Source organism: Salvelinus alpinus, chromosome 23 (genome assembly GCF_045679555.1).
Source record: "Salvelinus alpinus chromosome 23, SLU_Salpinus.1, whole genome shotgun sequence".
Lineage (NCBI taxonomy): Eukaryota > Metazoa > Chordata > Actinopteri > Salmoniformes > Salmonidae > Salvelinus > Salvelinus alpinus.
This window is the reverse complement of record NC_092108.1, coordinates 21,915,038-21,939,515: the sequence shown is the minus strand read 5'-3', so window position 1 is coordinate 21,939,515 and position 24,478 is coordinate 21,915,038. Positions and strand designations below refer to the sequence as shown.

Here is a 24,478-nt window from a genome sequence, read left to right as displayed (position 1 = left end):
GGATTTACAAATGTCTCAGGATTTTGATACTCTGCACTTTAGGTACCTTTAAGGTGAGGACCTTAATGGGTAACAAAAGAAGAACTCACTACAAAACAGTTCTGAGATCTGGCATGTGAAAACTTTTATGCTCAATATCTCAGAACTATGCTTTGGGCAGATAGAACCTTGTGCCTTAATCACACCTACAGCATCATTGCGCAAAATGGTACGCAGCACCGTCTGGATATGTGTGAAACAGAAGTTTACCATTCACCTTCTGTTACCATTTCTGTCGAGCCGTCTAAGCATACATTTTGACGCATACGTTCGATAAATCCAACGTATGCACCACACAGAACGCACTGCAACTGCCTCTGCAGCGACATGCTGCAAGGCAAACGCACCGTTCCATTGGAAGTGAACGTAGTTCTGGTGAACCAAAATGCAATGACGCTGTCATTGTGATCGAGGCACTATAGTCTCATGGTCACGACCTGTCAATCGCAGAACCAATTCAGAATGCCTTGGATCTTCTTATAGTGTGACCTGAAGCCATTTTGAATCCTTATAATCTACTCTTGCTTCGCACTGTTATATAGTTATTCTGCTGGGTTGGTGTGACATACAGAAACTCTAAGGGTAGTGTGTACATTGACAAATGTGAAATCACTTTGTAGTGAGTAAACCAACATTCAAGCCTGTCCAGGATGAAACCTTAACCTCTAGGTTCCAATCACGGTTTGAACAATTAAAGATGTATTCTAATCCTAATGAATACTGTGTGTTGTTCCAATCTGTAGATGCTGATCAACTGTAAACAACAGGGAATCCCTGGAGGTTCAGCCTGTGTATGCCACGAGAGAAGCCCACCTCTATGCCTGTCTATTCTACCAGAGTACTTTGAAGTCCATAGCTGATTCCTTCAGCCTTGCATGCTCACTCTAGCTAGGGATATTACACGCGAGCCAAGAGAGACTTAGCCTTTTCTCCTCCTCTCTCTCTCTCTCTCTCTCTCTCTCTCTCTCTCTCTCTCTCTCTCTCTCTCTCTCTTCTTGTTTTATAATCATTAGGCAAGTCTTTCCCAGTAGCATTTACTTTTTTTCTAATTTAGAAATGCTGCGAGAGACAGTAATGAAAAAATAATAATTATAATGAAAAGGCCGATGACTCATAATACTGAATGCTGGAACGACTTTAGTAAGTCATATCCAATAGTCCCTGGATTACACTGATCACTATATCCTTAGAGGAAGGCCTTTTACAACGATCCAACCAATTTACAATGGACCTCTCAAAATAACAAAGTTATAGAATTTGTAAACAACAAGTATTCCAGAATTTGTTTTCTATGGAAATAATTCACAGTTGCGTTTGGTCAGTGACTTAACTACATTAGCCTGCTACCTACTATTCTCGCGCACCAAACTTCCTATAGTCTGGGGAGAAAAGATTAGGCACTTACAAACTGGGTTTTGTTAGCTGGAGGAGCCTCAGTGATGGACTTGAGATCTTCCACACTGACTCTCTCCATATCTTCTAGAGCAGAGCCAGAGTACAGCACCACGTCCTTTACGAAGATGCTGATGCCTCGGAGCATGAAGGACACAAACAGGTGCATGTGGATGTAGTTCCTGGTACAATGCAACCGCCTGGCAGAGAGGAGAGGAGAAAAAGATCATATAAATGATGATATAATCTGCACCGTGATATGCAATCATCATGTTGGGGTAATTATAAGTTATACTGTTGGCTTCTTCATACCAAAGACAATCATTGAAAAATACATAAATCCTTGTGCAAAACATCAGAGAATGTGTTGCTACTAAGCCATTACTACACTAGGAACCCATGTTGAAATGTTATCAAGGTGGTAAGTGTGTGGAGGGGTGAAGGTTTTCCACAGTGAGTGTGCGTGTGAACAGTATATGTGTGTGAATGTGGGTGTGTGTTTTCACACTCTTCAGAAGAGTATCAAATCAAAATCAAATGTATTTATATAGCCCTTCTTACATCAGCTGATGTATCAAAGTGTTGTACAGAAACCCAGCCTAAAACCCTAAACAGCAAGCAATGCAGGTGTAGAAGCACGGTGGCTAGGAAAAACTCCCTAGAAAGGCCAAAACCTAGGATAAACATAGAGAGGAATCAGGCTATGAGGGGTGGCCAGTCCTCTTCTGGCTGTGCAGGGTGGAGATTATAACAGAACATGGCCAAGATGTTCAAATGTTCATAAATGACCAGCATGGTCAAATAATAATAATCACAGTAGTTTTCGAGGGTGCAACAAGTCAGCACCTCAGGAGTAAATGTCAGTTGGTTTTTCATAGCCAATCATTGAGAGTATCTCTACCACTCCTGCTGTCTCTAGAGAGTTGAAAACAGCAGGTCTGGGACAGGTAGCACGTCCGGTGAACAGGTCAGGGTTCCATAGCCGCAGGCAGAACAGTTGAAACTGGAGCAGTAGCACGGCCAGTTGGACTGGGGACAGCAAGGAGTCATCATGCCAGGTAGTGCTGATCATCATAATTAGAGCCAGCTGAATTCCTCGCTGACTATAATAAAACTACTGATTTAGGGGATTGAAAAGCACAAATATTGAATGAACCTCGCCCACCGTAGCCATTTGGTCCCTGGTTCATTGAGTGAGGGATTTATTTTATAAAGGTATTTGGTATTTGGTGGTAATTGTAATGTTGCAGGGTGGCCAACATCCTCCTGGAGATTCCAGAAGAGCTACTGTGCGTGCAGGCGTTTGCTCCAGCCCTGCTCGAAAACCCCACATTATCTTCGTAAAGGACGTGGTGCTGTACTCTGTACTCTCGATTCCAAGATGGCGTAGCAGTCGGACGTGTGTTTGTATTGTCCTGTATTGTCCTGTCGCGTGTAAATAGTAAATAGTAAATAGTCTTCGTATTTTTCGTATACATTTCGTATATATTTTAATTTCACTTTCCATCTAGGAACTGAATATACATTCCTACATTCCGCCTCACCCAATGTGGTACGGACCTGCTATTTTTTTTTATACTTTAGAACCGTAACCCCAAGCAGAAGCTAGCCAGATAACTAGCTACTAGCTAGTAGTCAGTTAGCCACTGCTGCGGTCTTCACCCTCAACTCGGACACAGCCAGCTTCAATACCGGGCCAATACCTGCCAGTCTGCAAGCGCGATATCAACCCAGAGCATATAGGACTGCTTTTTCTCTACCACATCACCGGATTCCTGACGCAAGCTCTGGACAATTACACCGTATCATCACAGCTAGCTAGCTGCAACCGAGTGGCTACTACTGGCTAACACCTCTGTCCCGAAGCAAGCACCAGTTAGCCTTGAGCTAGCCTCGAGCTAGGCCCATCTGCCGGCTAGCTGCAAGCGCGATATCAACCCAGAGCATATAGGACTGCTTTTTCTCTACCACATCACCGGATTCCTGACGCAAGCTCTGGACAATTACACCGTATCATCACAGCTAGCTAGCTGCAACCGAGTGGCTACTACTGGCTAACACCTCTGTCCCGAAGCAAGCACCAGTTAGCCTTGAGCTAGCCTCGAGCTAGGCCCATCTGCCGGCTAGCTGCAAGCGCGATATCAACCCAGAGCATATAGGACTGCTTTTTCTCTACCACATCACCGGATTCCTGACGCAAGCTCTGGACAATTACACCGTATCATCACAGCTAGCTAGCTGCAACCGAGTGGCTACTACTGGCTAACACCTCTGTCCCGAAGCAAGCACCAGTTAGCCTTGAGCTAGCCTCGAGCTAGGCCCATCTGCCGGCTAGCTGAAGAGCTAGCGCCACTGCCACGAAGCTAGCACCAGTTAGCAAACACAATTCTACAATTCACAACCTCTCTTTCGCCATCGCCATCTGGCTTGGATTCTCTGTCGACACAACCACGTCTGAGCAGACCCCCTCCGTCTGAGCAGACCACCCCCCGGGCTACTAACTTTAAACGCCGCGTGCTAGCTTAGTGGAGGCCTCCTCTGCTCCATCTACGGCTGCCCCCTGGACACTATGATCACTTGGCTACATAGCTGATGCATGCTTGACTGTCCATTAATTCACGGTACTCCATTCTGTTTATTTGTGTTTTACCTGTCGGCTCTGTGCTTTAACTCAGGATCTGTGTGTAGTTAATCCGACCCTCTCTGCCTAGTCGTCGCCATTTTTACCTGTTGTTGCTGTGTTAGACTAGCACCCTGTTATTGCTGCTGTTATCTTACCTGTTGTTTTAGCTAGCTCTCCCAATCAAGACCTGCAATCACTTTATGCCTTATTGTATGTCTCTCTCAAATATCAATATGCCTTGCATACTGTTGTTCAGGCTAGTTTTCATTATCATTGTTTTGGTTTGCAATGGACCCTGTAGTTCCACTCTCCGTACCTCTGATACCCCCTTTGTCCCACCCCCCACACATGCGGTGACCTCACCCATTGAGACCAGCATGTCCAGAGATACAACCTCTCTTATCATCACCCAGTGCCTGGGCTTGCCTCCGCTGTACCCGCGCCCCTCCATACCCCTGTCTGCACATTATGCCCAGAATCTATTCTACCACGCCCATAAATCTGCTCCTTTTATTCTTTGTCCCCAACGCTCTAGGCGACCAGTTTTGATAGCCTTTAGCCGCACCCTCATCCTACTACTCCTCTGTTCCTCGGGTGATGTGGAGGTAAACCCAGGCCCTGCATGTCCCCAGTCACCCTCATTTGTTGACTTCTGCGATCGAAAAAGCCTTGGCCTCATGCATGTCAACATCAGAAGCCTCCTCCCTAAGTTTGCCTTACTCACCGCTTTAGCACACTCTGCCAATCCTGATGTCCTTGCCGTGTCCGAATCCTGGCTTAGGAAGGCCACCAAAAATTCTGAGATTTCCATACCCAACTATAACACTTTCCGTCAAGATAGAACTGCCAAAGGGGGAGGAGTTGCAATCTACTGCAGAGATAGCCTGCAAAGTTCTGTCATACTTTCCAGGTCTATGCCCAAACAGTTCGAACTTCTAATTTTAAAAATTCATCTCTCCAGAAATAAGTCTCTCACTGTTGCCGCCTGCTACCGACCCCCCTCAGCTCCCAGCTGTGCCCTGGACACCATCTGTGAATTGATCGCTCCCCATCTAGCTTCAGAGTTTGTTCTGTTAGGTGACCTAAACTGGGATATGCTTAACACCCCGGCAGTCCTACAATCCAAGCTTGATGCCCTCAATCTCACACAAATCATCAAGGAACCCACCAGGTACAACCCTAAATCCGTAAACATGGGCACCCTAATAGACATTATCCTGACCAACCTGCCCTCCAAATACACCTCTGCTGTCTTCAATCAAGATCTCAGCGATCACTGCCTCATTGCCTGTATCCGCCACGGGTCCGCGGTCAAACGACCACCCCTCATCACTGTCAAACGCTCCCTAAAACACTTCTGCGAGCAGGCCTTTCTAATCGACCTGGCCCGGGTACCCTGGAAGGATATTGACCTCATCCCGTCAGTTGAGGATGCCTGGTCATTCTTTAAATGTTACTTCCTCACCATATTAGACAAGCATGCTCCGTTCAAAAAATGCAGAACCAAGAACAGATATAGCCCTTGGTTCACTCCAGACCTGACTGCCCTCGACCAGCACAAAAACATCCTGTGGCGAACTGCAATAGCATCGAAGAGCCCCCGCGATATGCAACTGTTCAGGGAAGTCAGGAACCAATACACGCAGTCAGTCAGGAAAGCAAAGGCCAGCTTTTTCAAGCAGAAATTCGCATCCTGTAGCTCTAACTCCAAAAAGTTCTGGGATACTGTAAAGTCCATGGAGTACAAGAGCACCTCCTCCCAGCTGCCCACTGCACTGAGGCTAGGTAACACGGTCACCACCGATAAATCCGTGATAATCGAAGACTTCAACAAGCATTTCTCAATGGCTGGCCATGCCTTCCTCCTGGCGACTCCAACCTTGGCCAACAGCCCCGCCCCCCCCGCTGCTACTCGCCCAAGCCTCCCCAGCTTCTCCTTTACCCAAATCCAGATAGCAGATGTTCTGAAAGAGCTGGAAAACCTGGACCCATACAAATCAGCTGGGCTTGACAATCTGGACCCCCTATTTCTGAAACTGTCCGCCGCCATTGTCGCACCCCCTATTACCAGCCTGTTCAACCTCTCCTTCGTATCATCTGAGATCCCCAAGGATTGGAAAGCTGCCGCGGTCATCCCCCTCTTCAAAGGGGGAGACACCCTGGACCCAAACTGTTACAGACCTATATCCATCCTGCCCTGCCTATCTAAGGTCTTCGAAAGCCAAGTCAACAAACAGATCACTGACCATCTCGAATCCCACCGTACCTTCTCCGCTGTGCAATCCGGTTTCCGAGCCGGTCACGGGTGCACCTCAGCCACGCTCAAGGTACTAAACGACATCATAACCGCCATCGATAAAAGACATTACTGTGCAGCCGTCTTCATCGACCTGGCCAAGGCTTTCGACTCTGTCAATCACCATATTCTTATCGGCAGACTCAGTAGCCTCGGTTTTTCTAATGACTGCCTTGCCTGGTTCACCAACTACTTTGCAGACAGAGTTCAGTGTGTCAAATCGGAGGGCATGTTGTCCGGTCCTCTGGCAGTCTCTATGGGGGTACCACAGGGTTCAATTCTCGGGCCGACTCTTTTCTCTGTATACATCAATGATGTTGCTCTTGCTGCGGGCGATTCCCTGATCCACCTCTACGCAGACGACACCATTCTATATACTTCCGGCCCTTCCTTGGACACTGTGCTATCTAACCTCCAAACGAGCTTCAATGCCATACAACACTCCTTCCGTGGCCTCCAACTGCTCTTAAACGCTAGTAAAACCAAATGCATGCTTTTCAACCGTTCGCTGCCTGCACCCGCACGCCCGACTAGCATCACCACCCTGGACGGTTCCGACCTAGAATATGTGGACATCTATAAGTACCTAGGTGTCTGGCTAGACTGCAAACTCTCCTTCCAGACTCATATCAAACATCTCCAATCCAAAATCAAATCAAGAATCGGCTTTCTATTCCGCAACAAAGCCTCCTTCACTCACGCCGCCAAACTTACCCTAGTAAAACTGACTATCCTACCGATCCTCGACTTCGGCGATGTCATCTACAAAATAGCTTCCAACACTCTACTCAGCAAACTGGATGCAGTTTATCACAGTGCCATTCGTTTTGTTACTAAAGCACCTTATACGACCCACCACTGCGACCTGTATGCCCTAGTCGGCTGGCCCTCGCTACATGTTCGTCGTCAGACCCACTGGCTCCAGGTCATCTACAAGGCTATGCTAGGTAAAGTGCCGCCTTATCTCAGTTCACTGGTCACGATGGCTACACCCACCCGCAGCACGCGCTCCAGCAGGTGTATCTCAATGATCATCCCTAAAGCTAAAACCTCATTTGGACGCCTTTCCTTCCAGTTCTCTGCTGCCTGCGACTGGAACGAATTGCAAAAATCTCTGAAGTTGGAGACTTTTATCTCCCTCAACAACTTTAAAAATCTGCTATCCGAGCAGCTAACCGATCGCTGCAGCTGTACATAGTCCATCTGTAAACTACCCACCCAATTTACCTACCTCACCCCCCATACTGCTTTTATTTATTTACTTTTCTGCTCTTTTGCACACCAGTATCTCTTCTTGCACATGTTCATCTGATGATTTATCACTCCAGTGTTAATCTGCTAAATTGTAATTATTCGATTTATTGCCTACCTCATGCCTTTTGCACACATTGTATATAGATTCTCTTTTTTTCTACCATGTTATTGACTTGTTTATTGTTTACTCCATGTGTAACTCTGTGTTGTCTGTTCACACTGCTATGCTTTATCTTGGCCAGGTCGCAGTTGCAAATGAGAACTTGTTCTCAACTAGCCTACCTGGTTAAATAAAGGTGAAATAAAATAAAAAATAAAAAATAAGCTGCTCAACAGGACCTTGATAAGATGACTAAGATGACTGGTGTCTTTGAGCAGGGTTGGGTGAAGATTCTTCACAGCCAGTAGCTCTCCAGATGGACGGTTGACGGACCACATGTGTTTTATACAGTAGCCTATCAGTGCAGCATTATACTTTGTGGGGGGTTAAGTGCCTTGCTCAAGGCCACAACGGCAGGAGATACAATACATGGGCTCAGAGACCAGCAGCGTTCCATTGTCAACACCAGTGATCATAATGAATGTACTGTATTTTGTGAAGTGGTTTCTTGCATCAAAAACGCAATGTTCAGTCACCTTTTTGGCCCATGGTGTGACAGACCATACAAGTGATTTAAGCTTTCGGACAAGTAAAAGATCAGTTCTACTTGTCCGAAGGACAGGTGGCTAAAAAAGTTAATGTCAAGCCCTGATGTATTGAGCAGATCAAAGAGCATGTGAATTTCCTCCCAGACAAGCAAGTTTATCTGTCACATTATCCTCAAAATATCCCTTGTCAACATCTTTAAATCATAGGGAGCTATATAATAAGTGACAGCAGAAAACTCATGAATCATTATTCGCTCATTATTTGCTTGTGACTAACCTCTGTAGTCAAACCAATAGGTAACCTGGCTATTAGACAAGCTCTGCTTTGGGGAATATTGATTTATGAAGTTGTGAGGGAAAATCATATTGTATGTGAACCCGTGGAGGCTGCTGAGGGGAGGACAGCTCATAATAATGGCTGGCACGGAGTGAACGGAATGGAATCTGATACCATTCCACTGATTCCGCTCCAGCCATTACCAAGAGCCCGTGCTCCCCAATTCAGGTGGCACCAGCCTCCTGTGAGGAGAACAGTCCCCCAGTGCATTGGGTGAAGGGGAGGAACACTACTGCTAATGTGCAGTATGTATCACTTGGTCTCTCCCCAGAAAACGTTTATGAACCTGCCTCTCTCGTGTCCGAGGGTTTTAAAAGCCTGACGTTAAATGGAAGAGGGAGCCGTGGCTGGAGTGCTCCTGAACATGCTGCTGGATCGTCAGCCCAGACATCCACGGACCCCTGAGACGCCTTATTAAACTCATTTGGCCCGTAGATTTCCTGGTGCCAGTTTAGGGGCTTTCTCTCTTAAAACATTGGTTTACTCCCTAAGTCACGCAGAGCGGAACGTTTGTAAACACGACTTTACACCAATTCCTGGACCTGATTCACTGTAAAATGTCAAATTAATTCAAGGATTAGCGTTTATGCTGTTGAATATGAGTCATATGTTGTTCTAAGGCAATGATAAGAACAAAGTAACTCTCTCTAGAAAATCCAACCAGTCAATTCACTACATATAAAATTGACTGTCAGAATTTATTTGCCCTTTCAGCCCACCTGAAAGGTTTCAGCCTGTAGATGACAGTAATTTGATGAGGCTGAAACTGCACACCAATATATTAACGATATCTTCATATAAACATCGCACTAAGTAGACAGAATAACAACAAACACTAACCACAGCTTTCCTATAGATCTCTATGGCCTGAGATCAATAAGTATGAAAATAACTAAGAATATAAATGTCAGCAAGATGAGGCACGTACCACAATCACACACTGGCCCCAAGGCAACAACCTCAAATGCAGCTATCTCTAATCCTTTTGAAAGTCAAACGCTCATGGAAAAGGCAAAGGTAAAACATGATAAACTCAGCAAAAAAAGAAATGTCCTCTCACTGTCAACTGCGTTTATTTTCAGCAAACTTAACATGTGTAAATATTTGTATGCCATAACAAGATTCAACAACTGAGACATAAACTGAACAAGTTCCACAGACATGTGACTAACAGAAATTGAATAATGTGTCCCCTAACAGTCAGTATCTGGTGTGGCCACCAGCTGCATTAAGTACTGCAGTGCATATCCTCCTCATGGACTGCACCAGATTTGCCAGTTCTTACTGTGAGATTTTACCCCACTCTTCCACCAAGGCACTTGCAAGTTCCCTGACATTTCTGGGGGGAATAGCCCTGGCCCTCACCCTCCGATCCAACAGGTCCCAGACATGCTCAATGGGATTGAGATCCGGGCTCTTCGCTGGCCATGGCAGAACACTGACATTCCTGTCTTGCAGGAAATCACGCACAGAACGAGCAGTATGGCTGGTGGCATTGTCATGCTGGAGGGTCATGTCAGGATGAGCCAGCAGGAAGGGTACCACATGAGGGAGGAGGATGTCTTCCTTGTAACGCTCAGCGTTGAGATTGCCTGCAATGACAACAAGCTCACCCCAGACCATGACGGACCCTCCACCTCCAAATCGATCCCGCTCCAGAGTACAGACCTCGGTGTAACGCTCATTCCTTCGACGATAAATTCGAATCCGACCATCACCCCTGGTGAAATAAAACCGCGACTCGTCAGTGAAGAGCACTTTTTGCCAGTCCTGTCTGGTCCAGCGACGGTGGGTTTTTGCCCATAGGCAACGTTCATTTTTCCTTACTCTTTGTTGTCTCATATTCACAGTGCTTTTACTATTTCCCAACGGCATTGTTTAAATATGTATGCTCAGCAGCACTCCATAAAATATTAAACCACAGTTGTCCTGATTTTAATGGAAGGTACCAATATCATTACTGTGACACTAACCCTAATCTCTGTCCCACTCGGACCGTTTATTCACCCAGCCCTCAAGCCGTGGAAGATAAAATATTAACTGAGAAAGGAATTTTTCCAAAGGCAACAAGGTCCTGTGTGGCTCAGTTGGTAGAGCATGGCGCTTGCAACGCCAGGGTTGTGGGTTCATTTCCCACGGGGGGACCAGGATGAATATGTATGAACTTTCCAATTTGTAAGTCGCTCTGGATAAGAGTGTCTGCTAAATAATGTAAATGTAAGTAGATCACTCACCGGAAATAACCTAGGATGACCACAGCCACCATAAGTGATCCCAGAGAGATGGAGTATCCTACTGTATAGATGAGGTACAGACGGTCAAACACTTCCTGTTGAGAGAGACAAGGACATATGAAGGAGAGAGATGGAGGACCCAGCTGTCTAGATAAGGTACAGTCAGTCAAACACCTCCTGTTGGGACAAGAGAGACAAGGACATATGAAGGATACATGTTGTTTGTCATATCATGTACTGTGTACTCGGAGGTGTCAGCCTACTTACAGTAGTTTAGTTGAGGAAGTGATAGATGTTTGATAAATCCATGACTAGTATGTGCCTGGTGTGCTAGATTGATCATTTTACAATACATAAAACATGGCTATACAGTCATTGACCGATGACTTTCCAATTACACAATATTGTCCCCATACATTTATTGATAATGTCAAGCTATCATGGGCCTCTGTGCCTTGTGTGCTACATTTATCATTTACAATATGTACAACCTACCATTCCAATGACACAATATTGTCCCGATAAATCTGTGATAAATAAGTTACACATTTCATGCTTTCCAGAAGCACTGAGGATAATGTTACTCTTGACAAACAACTCACAGTCATTTTATATATCTTGTATTCTAATTTGCAATGTACTATGTATTAGACTTAGATATTGTGTGTATGTACTGACATGTAGGCTGTGTGACATTTTAACTATATGTAGTTCAGTCCTTGACGAATAATGTTCTGTACTATGTATTATGTCATGTTTCATGTGGATCCCAGGAATAGAAGCTGCTTCTTTTGCAGTGGCTAATGGGGATCCTAATAAATACCAAATACCAATACAGTTGCAGGCTACACATTGCAACATAGAAAACTGCTGTGGACCGAAAACTAAACAGCCTGCATACCAAAGGTCAGAGAAGCTTATGTCAATGTGTGCAACCATTCCAAGGTCAAAGGTCATGCCATGGTGTGCGACCGTTCCAGGCCTCTAATTAGTTTCTAAATGAAATGGGGTGCATTGATTCTGACAGCGAGCTGCCCCCCAGACGACTAAAGCCCACCAGGCAATAAGGCTGCCCACCAAGAGACTGACTGAGATGACTCCAGGTTTCTAATAAACTGAACATTTGGCTTGAGAGATGTGCCGCGCTCACAAAAGCCTGGGTGAGGTGCGGAGAGTGCTGGGGCTTCCAGCAGGAGATTACAGCACAGAGCAAGCAGCCAGAGGACATACTGCTGGAGAGGCGAGAAGCTAGCACACCTGGGTTCAAATAGGACTTGTTTTCTTTCAAATACTTTAGCTGCACTTGATTTAGCTAGCCTGGCGTAATGGAACCAACAGCATAGTTCCAGAATAATACACTTTGCCCATGGCTGGCTCTCCAGGTAGGCTCAATCAACCCTCAAAGTATTTGTAAGAAAACGAATACTGTTTGAATCTAGGTCTGGCCTCCAGCTAGCTACCCGTGGTCCCTGTATCAACACAGCCTAGTGGAGGGGCTACTCTGGGGCCTGCTGTAACCAGAGCCTCCTCCACTGCTGTTATCATTTAGGGATGGAGACCCAGCGCCAAACCAAAGGGTTCCTAAGTTGTGGTGCGCGGCTGAAAGGTTTCATTGCTGCTGCTATGAATCCTGGAACCGGGAGACCATTGGCATAAACATTCAAAGTCGAAAAAGGAGGAAAATTAGGGGGCCTCATCAAAATGTGGATGGATACCCACACTCTCCTCCACCCAAAACCTTAATGTTGAGAGCCACATTTAAAAGAAGGAGAGAATGCAGGTGGGGAGAGACCAGAGAAATGTTGGGGTTAACAGGAGAAAAAGCTGCATTGAGCAGCACTGAAGAGAAAACAGATCCTATTGGGAAGAAAAAACATTGGACAGTAAAAATCACAAACGCTGAATGTCTGCTCTTTGTTTTATCTGATGGCCCACTTCTCCTATGCTCTCTGGCCCTGTCTTTGTCAGCTGAGCAGATCTCGTCACTATCCAACCTAGGATCTTCATTTTATCACCCTGTTGCAGTAGAACTTTCCTGCAAACGTGTAGTGTATTTGAGGTTTAAAAAGGCTTCTGAAGTTAGTAGTCAACTCAGGGATTCAAACCAGCAACTTTTCAGTTACTGGCTCAACACACTTAACCACTAGGCAACCTGTCACCCTAGCTTTACCTTCATTCAACGGATTCTTACAATCTGATATGATTCCTGTAGGCCTCTTCCCCTGACTTAAATGGAATGGAGATGGAATGGATTGTCAGAAAATAGGGTACATGACTGGCACCTCTCTCCCAAAATAATACAAAGTGCTGTAGCCAGGATTTCGAGGGAAATATTCAACATGTGGAAATAGATGTTTTTCAACACTGATTTTTTTCAAAGCAGCTTTAATCATAGAAAGATGACTGATACTGATATATAGTTCCTTTGCTTTATTCTGCAGTTATCACAGAGGTCATTCCAATTTCATTCCATTCCATTCAGTAGTCCTTTACACTCACTCACTCGGTATGAAACTGGCAGATTTGGTCACTGATAAGCGCCTAAATTGGAACACAGTGGCTGTACAGTAACATGCTATACATCAGGGGTTCTCAACACTTTTTGGATCCGGGGACCCGGACAAAGACTTTGGCAGTGCATGGCAGTATGAACCAACTCTCGGGCCCTGGAAAATAACATTTTAAAATCCCGTCTCTTAGCAATGTAGAGAAAATTTTGCAGTTTTCAAGCTAATTTCACAAAAATTCTACACATTTTGTCATGGGGCAGAGAGATGTTTTGTTGTTGTAGCTTTAAAGCTAATATCCTGCAATTCTACAAATGTTGCCAAGATTTTGCAGTTTTAAATTACAGTGCATTGCAAGAAGTATTAAGTTGAAATTTGTATAATTGGTGGAGTATTGTGGATACCAATATCCCTGTGAGCCTACCAGGCTCATGTTGTCCAGGGTTAAGAACAGAAATGGTAGATTAATAATATTACATTGTATTGTATAGTATTACACCCTCTAAACTTATTCCAAGGATGTTTAATCTGTTGTTATTAGTCAAATGTATATTTTTAAAAAATACACTGAGTGTACAAAACATTAGGAACACCTTCCTAATATTGAGTTGTACCCCCTTTTGCCCTCAGAACAGCCTCAATTCGTTGGAGCATGGACTCGACAAGGTGTCGAAATCATTCCACAGGGATGCTGGCCCATGTTGACTCCAATGCTTCCCACAGCTGTGTCAAGCTGTGCCAGGCCGCAATTGTAAATGAGAACTTGTTCTCAACTTGCCTACCTGGTTAAATAAAGGTGTTCCTAATGTTTTGTAAACGCAGTGTATGATAAAGCTTAGGGTCTCTGCTATACAGAGCTGTATAAGATTTGAACCGCGTTCTAATTGTTAGCATTATGCAGGAATAGAAGATGTTCCCATCCCTCCTGCTAATTGGGATTTAAAAAATATATATTTTGTTGTCTGAGCGAGAGGAATGCTGTAAATTAAGAGCATTTGATGTGTTCTGAAATATCAGACGTTGAACATTATAATAAATACCGCTTGATGTCATACAAGCAAACCATACACCCGTGTGTCCAAATGTGCAATTCATATTTCAATATGATAAAAACTCATGTAATTTACAGTATCAACATTTCTGATCACTTTGTTTGATGTGCAGTTCCAAGGATAACAAGGCATTATACCCTGGGTTGTTCTGAACAGAATGAGTCTAAGCGCTTCTAATTATGCCCACCTGACCCAGATTGTGATTTATAATGGACCGTTTTTAGATTGCGTGAACAACAACTGTAATTGGTAGCAATGCAGTGCTATGTTACAAACAAAAGCGTGCTTCAGTTCCTCAAGGACATACATAGCTAGGAGAGCTAAAACAAAAAGAAGTAAATTAAGACTGTTCTTTGAGTCATAAAATTGCATTGAAGTTACCTGTGCACACCAATTAGGCCTCACTCATTCCCTTGTCATTTCTTTGTCATGTTGCACCTACCACACATTTGCCATGAATATTCTTATAATGTTATTGAATATGTCCAGAGTATTTTCAGATTTCATAATTGTCAAATGCTGCGAACAGTGCAGCGTAATGTTTGGATTCAGTCTCGTGTCAGGTGAACTGTTGGGTGCTCAATTGTGGTCCAGTAATTTCCCAATAATCTCCAAAATGTCCCCTTTAAATTGTAATCATGGTTATGGATATGCTTCTCATATTTCTTATGTTAGACACATTTCTATTTGGCCCTATCCATATAGGCCAATTTCCACGATTGTAACGGGTTAAACCCCTTGGCCCTCAACAACCGTTATTAGAGGTGTTCATTTCAATGATCGAATGGATTTCCTTAACACTCAGTTCTATGCCAGTGGACAGTGGGCTGCCATGGGATAGTTTGTCTGCTCTGTCACTGGGCCTTGATAAGGAGGCGGTAGGTAATCAGCCCTTGAATGCAAGTATGGGTCGCTGCAGCCCATGGAGACCGGAGTATGGGTGACTGGGTGTGTCGAAAGGAGTAGGTGTGTGGAAAGCGAATAAACTAATTGGGCAGATTTGTTGCCACTCAACACCATTTTGTGTGGCCGATTGGGGTGCACGACGAGTCGATAAGCCAGCGACCAGTGAACCAGTGTTGTATTGACGTGCCTGCCGACCTGAGATGCTTCCTATTGGGTAACACGGTCGTGTCACCGGCGGTAGCTAACATGGCAATTGATTCACCTCCCATCAATTTATTTCAAGTAGGATAGCAGCCTACACAATACATAACTAACATGGATAACCATATAGATATCACCTTGATACATACGTACATACAGTCTACTACTCAATGGGGAGGGCATGAACGGCAACATCACCGGGACACAGTGCCTTTCGCTCAGCTTGACAAGCACTTCTGTCCGGCAAAGGCTGGGGAAGTAGCTACCTAGTAGCCAATATCAGGGTGACAGTAAGCACACGCATACAAAGCAACTGTACACCCATCTTCAGTACTTTTAATCCAAAATAAATAATTCTGTTTTATTACTGAAAATGTACAATTATTTGTGTAAAACTAAATACGACTCAGACTCATCCTCTGCCTTCGAAACACAAGTCCAAACTTTCGCTGTACGGTAGCTCATGCCGCGTTCACGTGCTAGTTGGAACAAGGAAACTCCGAAATTTCCGACCTGCAAACTGATTGTAGTTATACACGTGCCTCGTTCAACCAGTTAGTTGGATATTTCTAGTTCCGACTACCACGTGAGTGTATGGTAGTTGAGTCGTAAGAAACAAAAAAACAGCTTAATCAATTATTATGTGGATTATAATTAATGGACATTTTTGTAGGGGACGATCAATTTTTCATAAGGGAAAATCCAGTCTGGAATTTCAAAGTGGATATTACAAACTTCATAAGCCTTTATAAAGCTCAAATACACTACAAGTTTAACTAGGTAAAACATTGCTCCTGTAAGTCACTTCCAAACACAAGTATTTTAATTTAGCAGATGCTCTTATCCAGAGCAATTTACAGGATTAGGGCTAAGTGCCTTGCTCAAGGGCACATCCACAGATTTTTCACCTAGTCAGCTCAGGGATTCAAACCAGCAATCTTTGGGTTAGTGGCACAATGCGCTTAACTGCTCGGCTACCTGCCTACTGTTGTGTTGTTCACATAATCTCCATGGGGGAAATTAGTCAATTCTCATGTCTGGTTTTCATTTCAAATAGTCCAAAAATTCTGAGGGGACATGTCTTTTGTTCCATTACGCAACACTTCATCTAAATGATAAACAGGGTTTTTATGTTCATCTTCTAAATATATATTGTTATTGTTAGGTTTCTTACAAATTAGTAGAAACATCAGAAAAAGCAGAAGGTAAACTAGTCTAACAATGGGGATGACAGACTGTAGATGCTCATTAAGTTACAGACAATGTTAGAGAATGATTGAACACTCAGAGAGTGTGAGCTAGGTAGTTGCTCCAGTATGCTTAGACACAAAGCCCCCTCCAGGACCATCTGATGTGTGACAGAAATGAAAAGAATCCCACTGCATACTGATGTAGTGAAAAGGACCTTTGTTTTGACCAATCAAATCACAAGTCCAATATCATTAACATTCTAATACCTCCACATTGATTATGTATGCTAATGCCACAACAGCCCCCAAAGAATAGAATAGATTGAAATGTCACACTTTATTTCAGAAATGACACACAATGGCCACTGTCCCTGTCTACTACTATTGTGTCACGTCTCTGACAAAGTTTGGTTTTGTTTAATGGTGCGGAGAAATGCATGCTGGGATGGACATGACTCTCACCTTCTCATTGTTTTGGTTATAGTGCGAGAGGAATTTTGCACATTCGCTGTAGTTGGCCCATGTCTTGTTGTTGGTGGTGGTCAGCTCCCACGTCCCATTGCTGTCACAGCGACGATAGGCTAGTCCTGTAGAACACAACACAATTACAGAAAACAACAGAATGACACAATGCACATGTCGTTTCTTTTCACCTGTAAGTGCATATTGCCGTTGTCTAATCACATCGGAAATCATGGGCCTTTCAACAACTTCACAACAGTCTTGTAAGACAAAGAACTTACATAAAAAATACAATATCTTGTTGCAATGCCATAGCTATAGAAATATATTGAAAAGAAATGCCCCATGCTGTGTTACAGATTAAAGTAGATAAAAGATGATCCACTATCTCAGCGGCCTATTGGCTATCTTATTAATGTGGGCATTGAGCACCATGACCTAAAATTGAAAATGAGCTCTGTGCAAGAGAACTGTTGAACTGCAGGCTATCAAGGGGCCAGTGTTACCTTTATGGTTGAAGTCATAGATGTACTCTGGACAGGCAGTGGACACCAGCTTCCCAGGAGACCCCTCAGGCCAACATACAATGCCATCCCACTCTGGCGAGCAGTAACCATCTGCAGGAGTAGAGACAAAGCAATGGTGACATTTAAGTGTAGTGAGTTTGAGTGTTCACTGCCTTGGCTCCAATATTACACTGCTGGAGGCTTATTTGTTATATTCCAGAGCACCAGCGAGTAGCTGTTTTTTTTATTGTGTTGTCCTCTAAAGACGATACACAAATGAACTTTAGCCTAATGTTATGATCATAAATAGCATGTAGAGAAAGACGGCTCTAGCGGCCTGTTAATTGGTGGGTATGCAGGAAACAGATGCAATGTCCTTTGTGATGCTGAATGTTCACAACACCAGTCATCCAGAGCAGTGTTGTGTTCTGTCTGCTGGATATGTTTGGTCTTTACAATTAAGGCTCAACAAACCAGCATTGAATTCCCAAAACACCTCTGAAATGTCTACATTTGCAATTAAATGTGTGTCAATTACAATGTTTTTATTTTAATTTGTTGTGGCATGAATCCGCTTCAATCCCATCCGATATATCAAATCAGTCACGGTAGGCTGTTTATGTCCACCCCACAAGAAGACATGTTTGCTAGTCTACGTTGCTTCCTCTGCCTGAAATGGACACTTGCAATGTTGTAATCATTAAATAACTGAGTAGGTCTAAGCAGGCAGGTTTCTAATGATCCATAGGCCTACATGGGCTATTTATTGAAAGCTTATGATCTCACCGCAGCACTCACACGCTGTAGTGCATCTGTTTTGTTAAAGTGGTTTTAATATGGATCTTATTTGTGGAGATTTCATGCAAAATGAAGAAAACAACAATGACAAGGCTGCAGCGTTCTGGCTCCCTGGGAAGAAACAAAGATACTATGACGCAACACTGAACACAGAGTCTAGTCTACCACAGTGGAAGAGCAGAGTCAAGCAGAAATGTTGTTCTGCTAACCGCTCTCAAATCCACCCTCTTGTAAAATGTTTCTTCCTTGTCCCCTGAGTGTGTGTACTGTGCAGTGAAGTTGCTATTTGTACAAGTTTGCGAAAATGCCTTTATCTCACAATGAATTGTTGTGAGCTGAAGGCAGAAGCCTTACTTTTCTGGGATCAGCAGCCTCACGTTCGTTAATACGGGCAGCAGTAGCATTTTAGAACATTATTATTAACCCTAGCCCTGCAATAGTGGGAGTGTAGTCCCCTCTCCCCACAGATCCCTGGCAGACGCCGCTTTCTGGCTACGCTTTTATTTTCTATTATTGAAAACATCTGCCCCACACTCACCACTAATAACTAGTTGAGGATAAAACTAAAACTGTTTTCTCTTTGCTTTACATCTATTATTGTCTCATTCCTGTAATCAAAGTTACAAAGAAACATCAGAGGCAATGACAAAATGCTTTTTATATGCCTTCAAAATGGCCTGTCACCCGGCTCTCAATTAGAGTGTAGACTTTGTATGAATTAGACTGATTTTGGATTGTGAGAGATGACAGGGTTGAAAAATTAGCCTAAGAAGCTTCACGTTTTTCAAAATCACAATGACCACATGGTCCTGGGAGTGAAGTGAGAATGAAATCGGTCTTAGGTTTTAGTTTTTTTGGCTGTACTTTTAATACTCATTGGACCACCTACCAACAGACTCAAATTAAACACAGAACACACACATATATCATTTCCTATAAATTCCATGACCATGATTTAAATATAAACGTGACTGTGGGGGACTTTGGTATTGGTGATCTATTAGAGGTTTTAAATAACATTTTCTTTTCCCTGCAATCACTTGATTCAGGCCTTGCAGATGTCAAAACATATATCGCAGTAGAGTTTTGATATGTACAAGCTGTTATGATGATTGCTGATGTTATTTTACACTGAGACCACAGGTTTGAATGCTGAGCTATTTTTACAAACTGCAAGGTCTAGGGCCTTGAACCCACATCCTTCTACTGTCCTAACCAGGCAAACCTCAGTGTCTCCCTCAATGAAAACGTTGTGTCAAGGAAGTAATGGAGAACTCAAGTATTTAAGGCACAAATGAAAAATAATAACAAATAGATGGGCTTCACAGTGAAACACCGCAACACTAAGCAAGACCCTCTCCTTGGGCTGAGGTTGGCCGACCACCCTACCAGCCACCACTTTCAAAATAGCTAGAATAGCAAGATCAATTCATTACTTTTTGCAAAAAAGTCTCCCTTCCACAGTAATAATAGTTAGGCTAACCAAGAGTTTACAGTGGCACAGAACACCAAGGGTGGTGACACACAATATAGGCAAGACAAATCTGGAAGAAAAGTCCTCAAAATTGCATTCAGTTGTTATTCTTTGAGTTTGAGTCAGAATGCAGGTTTCATGGTTTTTCCACAATAGAGGAGACCACAATTAGCAGTAGCCTATTAAAAAAAAGGGAACTCTTTTCTTGGCCAATGTAACATTACAAAAATAAAAACGATTCATAAAACATAATTGCCTGTTAACAGCAACAGTTTCCATCGTCATTTCTACAGGGTCATCATTAGACTCACTACACCAAAGACTATGCTGTAACATTCCAGAACATAACGATGTGGAAGTCTTTGCCACCTAATATAATATATTGCCATTCTACCATAATCAATTATATTTGTAATAGGCATCTAAATAAAAAATGTTGATTGAATATCGACATAAAATAAATAACAATAAACAGATCAACAGATGTGCACATTAGGTTGAAAGGAAGTTCAAATGAAAACGCTAAGAGTTAAATAATAAAGAAAAAACAACTCAAGCGCACAAAATGAGGTCTTGAATTTTTTTACCTCTTTGAGAGGTAGGTCATATGTTTACCCTAATTTCAGCATCAACTGAGCTATGATTCGAAAGACCTGTGCAACCTTCCAAAAGGGTCCGGGATACAGCCACCAGATAAAGGCTATGTCGAGTCTACTACTCTCTGACAGCGTCATCATGTATACAGGTCAAGTAGTGGTCATCTCTGACGCATCTACCGTTTGCCTGAAAATTGTCCCTCTATCAACAGCTTTGTATAGAAACCATATCCAAAGTAGATCTCTAAAGAAGTGTATCTAAAAAGTAACATAAATGTACCTGAGAACATATTAGAAAAGGTAGACCATCAAGAGAAATCATTGAAACATGAGTTTTAATTGGTCATTGAATAAATTATTAAATGGCCCACATTTGTCAGTTTCTGAATTTCTATTCATTACACAAAGTTACTAATTTAAATATACACTGACCCAAACTGAAGGTAACAGTTCTATTCTCCCAGGTGATAAAAAGTAAAATACTGCATATGTGAACGTATCAGCAAAAGTAACCATCAAGAGCACAGGAGGTTGGTGGCACATTAATTGGGGAGGACAGGCTTGTGGTAATGGCGGAATGAATGGAATGGCATCAAATACAGTACATGAAACACATGGTTTGATGCCATTCCATTTGCTCCGTTCCAGACATTATTATGAGCCATCCTCCCCTCAGCAACCTCCACTGATCAAGAGAATAATTAAAACGCTTTAATTGGTCTTTGGAATAATTGAACGTTTCCCACCACTTTAAAGACAATTATTTAAATTTGTGATATGCATTTCACAAATTGACTCATTTAAAAAGAAACCGACCAAAACTGGAGGTAAGATGTGTATTCTCCATGTTTATAAAATATTATGCTTACTCAAGACAATTTCATTTAAAATACTCTCCCAAATGACGAAGGATAACTTTCTAGTCTAAGGAAACTGTTGAAGGCTGAAATGAACCCTGGAAATGTACTCCAGATACTTGGAAAAAGAGTAACGCCTCATACAACAGTGACATGCAACAAATGTCAGGCTGCATTACGGGTGACGGTGGTCAGAGGAGGCAAGGTGCCTGTCATCTTAGAACACTCTAATGTGGCTATAAGAGCCCTGCTTAGTGTCAAGTGTCTAGGATCATTCTGATCAATACACTTCGAGGAAAGACATGCAGGCTTAACACTTTCCCTCTTAAACACTGAAACCATCACCTTCAAACAAGTGTTTTGATGACTGTTGATAATAGATTACCATATAATGTGTTATTTTAAGTTCTATTTCGAGTTATACCTAAAACTGTGAACATTTGCAGAATATGTGCACATTTGGGGAATGTGGTGAGAGATAATATAACTACTGGGGATCCATCAACAAAACCTTTTGCTTTCTTAATTTTAAAATAAAGGTTTGCAATGCTGTGTTTCATTTACAGAGAAGTTTTGTTTAGAAAGCATGAGAACCCAACACGGAAAGAACCCAAGAAGACCACAATGAACCAGGGTTAAAGAGAAAATAATATGACTGGCTGGATATGGAACTCAAAACCTCTTTAGAATAATCAACCAGAAAAAACGACAGTGACCACAGAGACAGGGGGATTCTGGGGTCTGGCTGAATGTGACAGTCTTCACATAACCACAAGTAAACAAATATGGACCGGATTCTCTCAAAAAGCCCCCTGACCATCGTAACCTCCTAACCATACAGGAAGAAATATAATACATTTCCCCCTCTTAATTTCAGACTACAGTCAGCCATGGTATCTGTATTTGTCCAGTATGAATGCCTCATATTAAAGCTACAATCTGATATTGGATCAATGCCAGCAGCAGTCACACTAATTGGAATAATGTGAGTCAATGGTGACAAAGGAAAGAAACCATTTTCTCCACATGAGATCATTCATCTTGTGACAGGCTCTAAAAACACATTTACATTTTCTGGTTTTCTGTCAGAGCCGAGTTATTATTCCTACAGAAACCTTGTCCTGTTTCCATGTCTGATGCATATTAGTGCTGACCCACTCAATAATCTGTACATCTCAGCCTCTAAATCCACTGCTTCCTCTGCTCTGTGTCAACACTGTTATAGTGATGTCAGTTCAAACAGAGTTCTTTTTCTGCTTGGACAACGTAGTAGACAAAATAATGCTTATGTTCCTGGTGTGTCCTCAGGTGCCAATGTGACAGAACTAGACGTGTGCATGGTTAACAGAGCAGGCAGTGAACCAACAGATTAACTGTGCAGGAAGCCACAGACGTCATTTATCCATTACCAATGTGATAGGACTGTTTTCATGTCAATGAAAAAAACAAAACACAACGTCAGGTAGGTTGACACGTCAGGTTTACATAACTTTTATCTGAGATTAGTTTTTTACTCACCACCAGGCTTGTGTTTGTTACTGATGGCCACCTCACACTTGCGTTTGGCTTTAAACAGTAGACCGATCTGTTCCTCTTTGGTGAGCACATCATCTGCCTCCACCTGCATAGAAAGGACAATGACACTGAGTTAGTGGAGCAAGGAGCAACCATTCTTCCATCAACACAATGGAAAAGTGAAGCATCTAAAACAACATGAAACTTGAATTGTAACAAACATCAGATAGCGGAGCAGCAATGCATTGTTGTGAAACCACATTTCATTTCCCATATCAATAAGCATTTTATGTGAGGTTGACAGCTTCGTGAAATACATCAAATGGACAATATTATCCACTTTTATGAGTTTCTCAACAAACACAGCTGCTCCCCCCCAAACACACACACACACACACACACACACACACACACACACACACACACACACACACACACACACACACACACACACACACACACACACACACACACACACACACACACACACACACACACACACACACACACTGTATATAAACAACTAGCCTAGAGAACAGCAGTAGGTGGTAGTGTGTGTAATGTGTGCATGCATGCAATGCAACCCAATTATCAAAACCCTGTCACTCATTGTCTCAGTCTCACAATTTCCTCAAACATAAGACAGTGTTTTCTTCTATAATACATTTGAGATTAACCAAAATAAAGGCATTTGGCCAACTGTAAGTCACAATGAGTTGTGTAAACGTAAAGTCGATTACATATTTTTATTTCTGTCTTAACTGCCCATGAAGGCAAAGGGTTATAAAAGACCTTGCGGTTTCTGTTTCTTGTCTAAACAGTATCAGTTTCGCTCTTTGTTTATAGACCCAGCTGGTATTCCTGTGATTTTAGCCACTCTGTGGCTTGTGTACCATGAAGCACTAATCAGATATGACACAGAAAAGGGGAAAATACATTTTATACCAAACAGTTTCCTCTTACACCTCACAACATTTGCTCAGCTTTCAAACACAGCGCTGGAGAGAGAGCCATAATATCCAGGTGTGGTTTTCTATTCTAGGAAACTTTCCCCCTCCTAATAGGTACCTTTGGCTGGAGCTTTCTCTTGACTTTGTGTCGTCTTTGGCATTCGTGACAAAAACATTTACCAGCAGACCCATTTTCAAACTGTTCTTGCAAACTCATGTTTGCATATCTTGTAAACTAAAACGAGTGGCACCTAACTCACAAAACTACATTTCTAATCATTGTAAAGTATTTCATTCATAAAAAGTTTTACTGTACGTGCTGGAAGAACAGTCTAACTGAGCCAAAGTGACGTGATAATGTCAAAGGTTATAAAAAGGTTCACCCTAGACCAGTGGCCACCAACCGGCCGATCGCGATCAATCTTCAAGGCATTCCTATTCGATCACCAAACATTTCTGTAGAAAAGCCAAGGATAAAGCCTTGTTCTGTTTTTTTATTTGCCTTGCGCTGTTGGTGGTAGGTGCAATCGATTCAGAAGCCCTGCGCGCCGAGTAGGCAAAGTGTTCCCATTTTGAACCATTTCATTTGACTGAAGGAAAAAATGTAGCCTACCCAGCAGACCAGGAGAGCTGTGGCTAAA

At 42.9% G+C, this 24,478-nt stretch overlaps 1 protein-coding gene across 1 annotated transcript in view; it reads right to left on the bottom strand.

The window, feature by feature from the left end:
* Positions 1 to 24,478, bottom strand: part of LOC139550563 (parathyroid hormone/parathyroid hormone-related peptide receptor-like) — a 74,025-nt gene that overhangs the window by 8,986 nt on the left and 40,561 nt on the right. The window contains exons 2-6 of the mRNA XM_071361519.1: positions 22,891 to 22,993; positions 17,648 to 17,758; positions 17,142 to 17,266; positions 10,824 to 10,918; positions 1,445 to 1,631 (exon numbers count right to left, since the gene is read on the bottom strand). Coding sequence (XP_071217620.1) covers positions 1,445 to 1,631; positions 10,824 to 10,918; positions 17,142 to 17,266; positions 17,648 to 17,758; positions 22,891 to 22,993 — 621 coding nt within the window. The remainder of the gene's footprint in view (positions 1 to 1,444; positions 1,632 to 10,823; positions 10,919 to 17,141; positions 17,267 to 17,647; positions 17,759 to 22,890; positions 22,994 to 24,478) is intronic.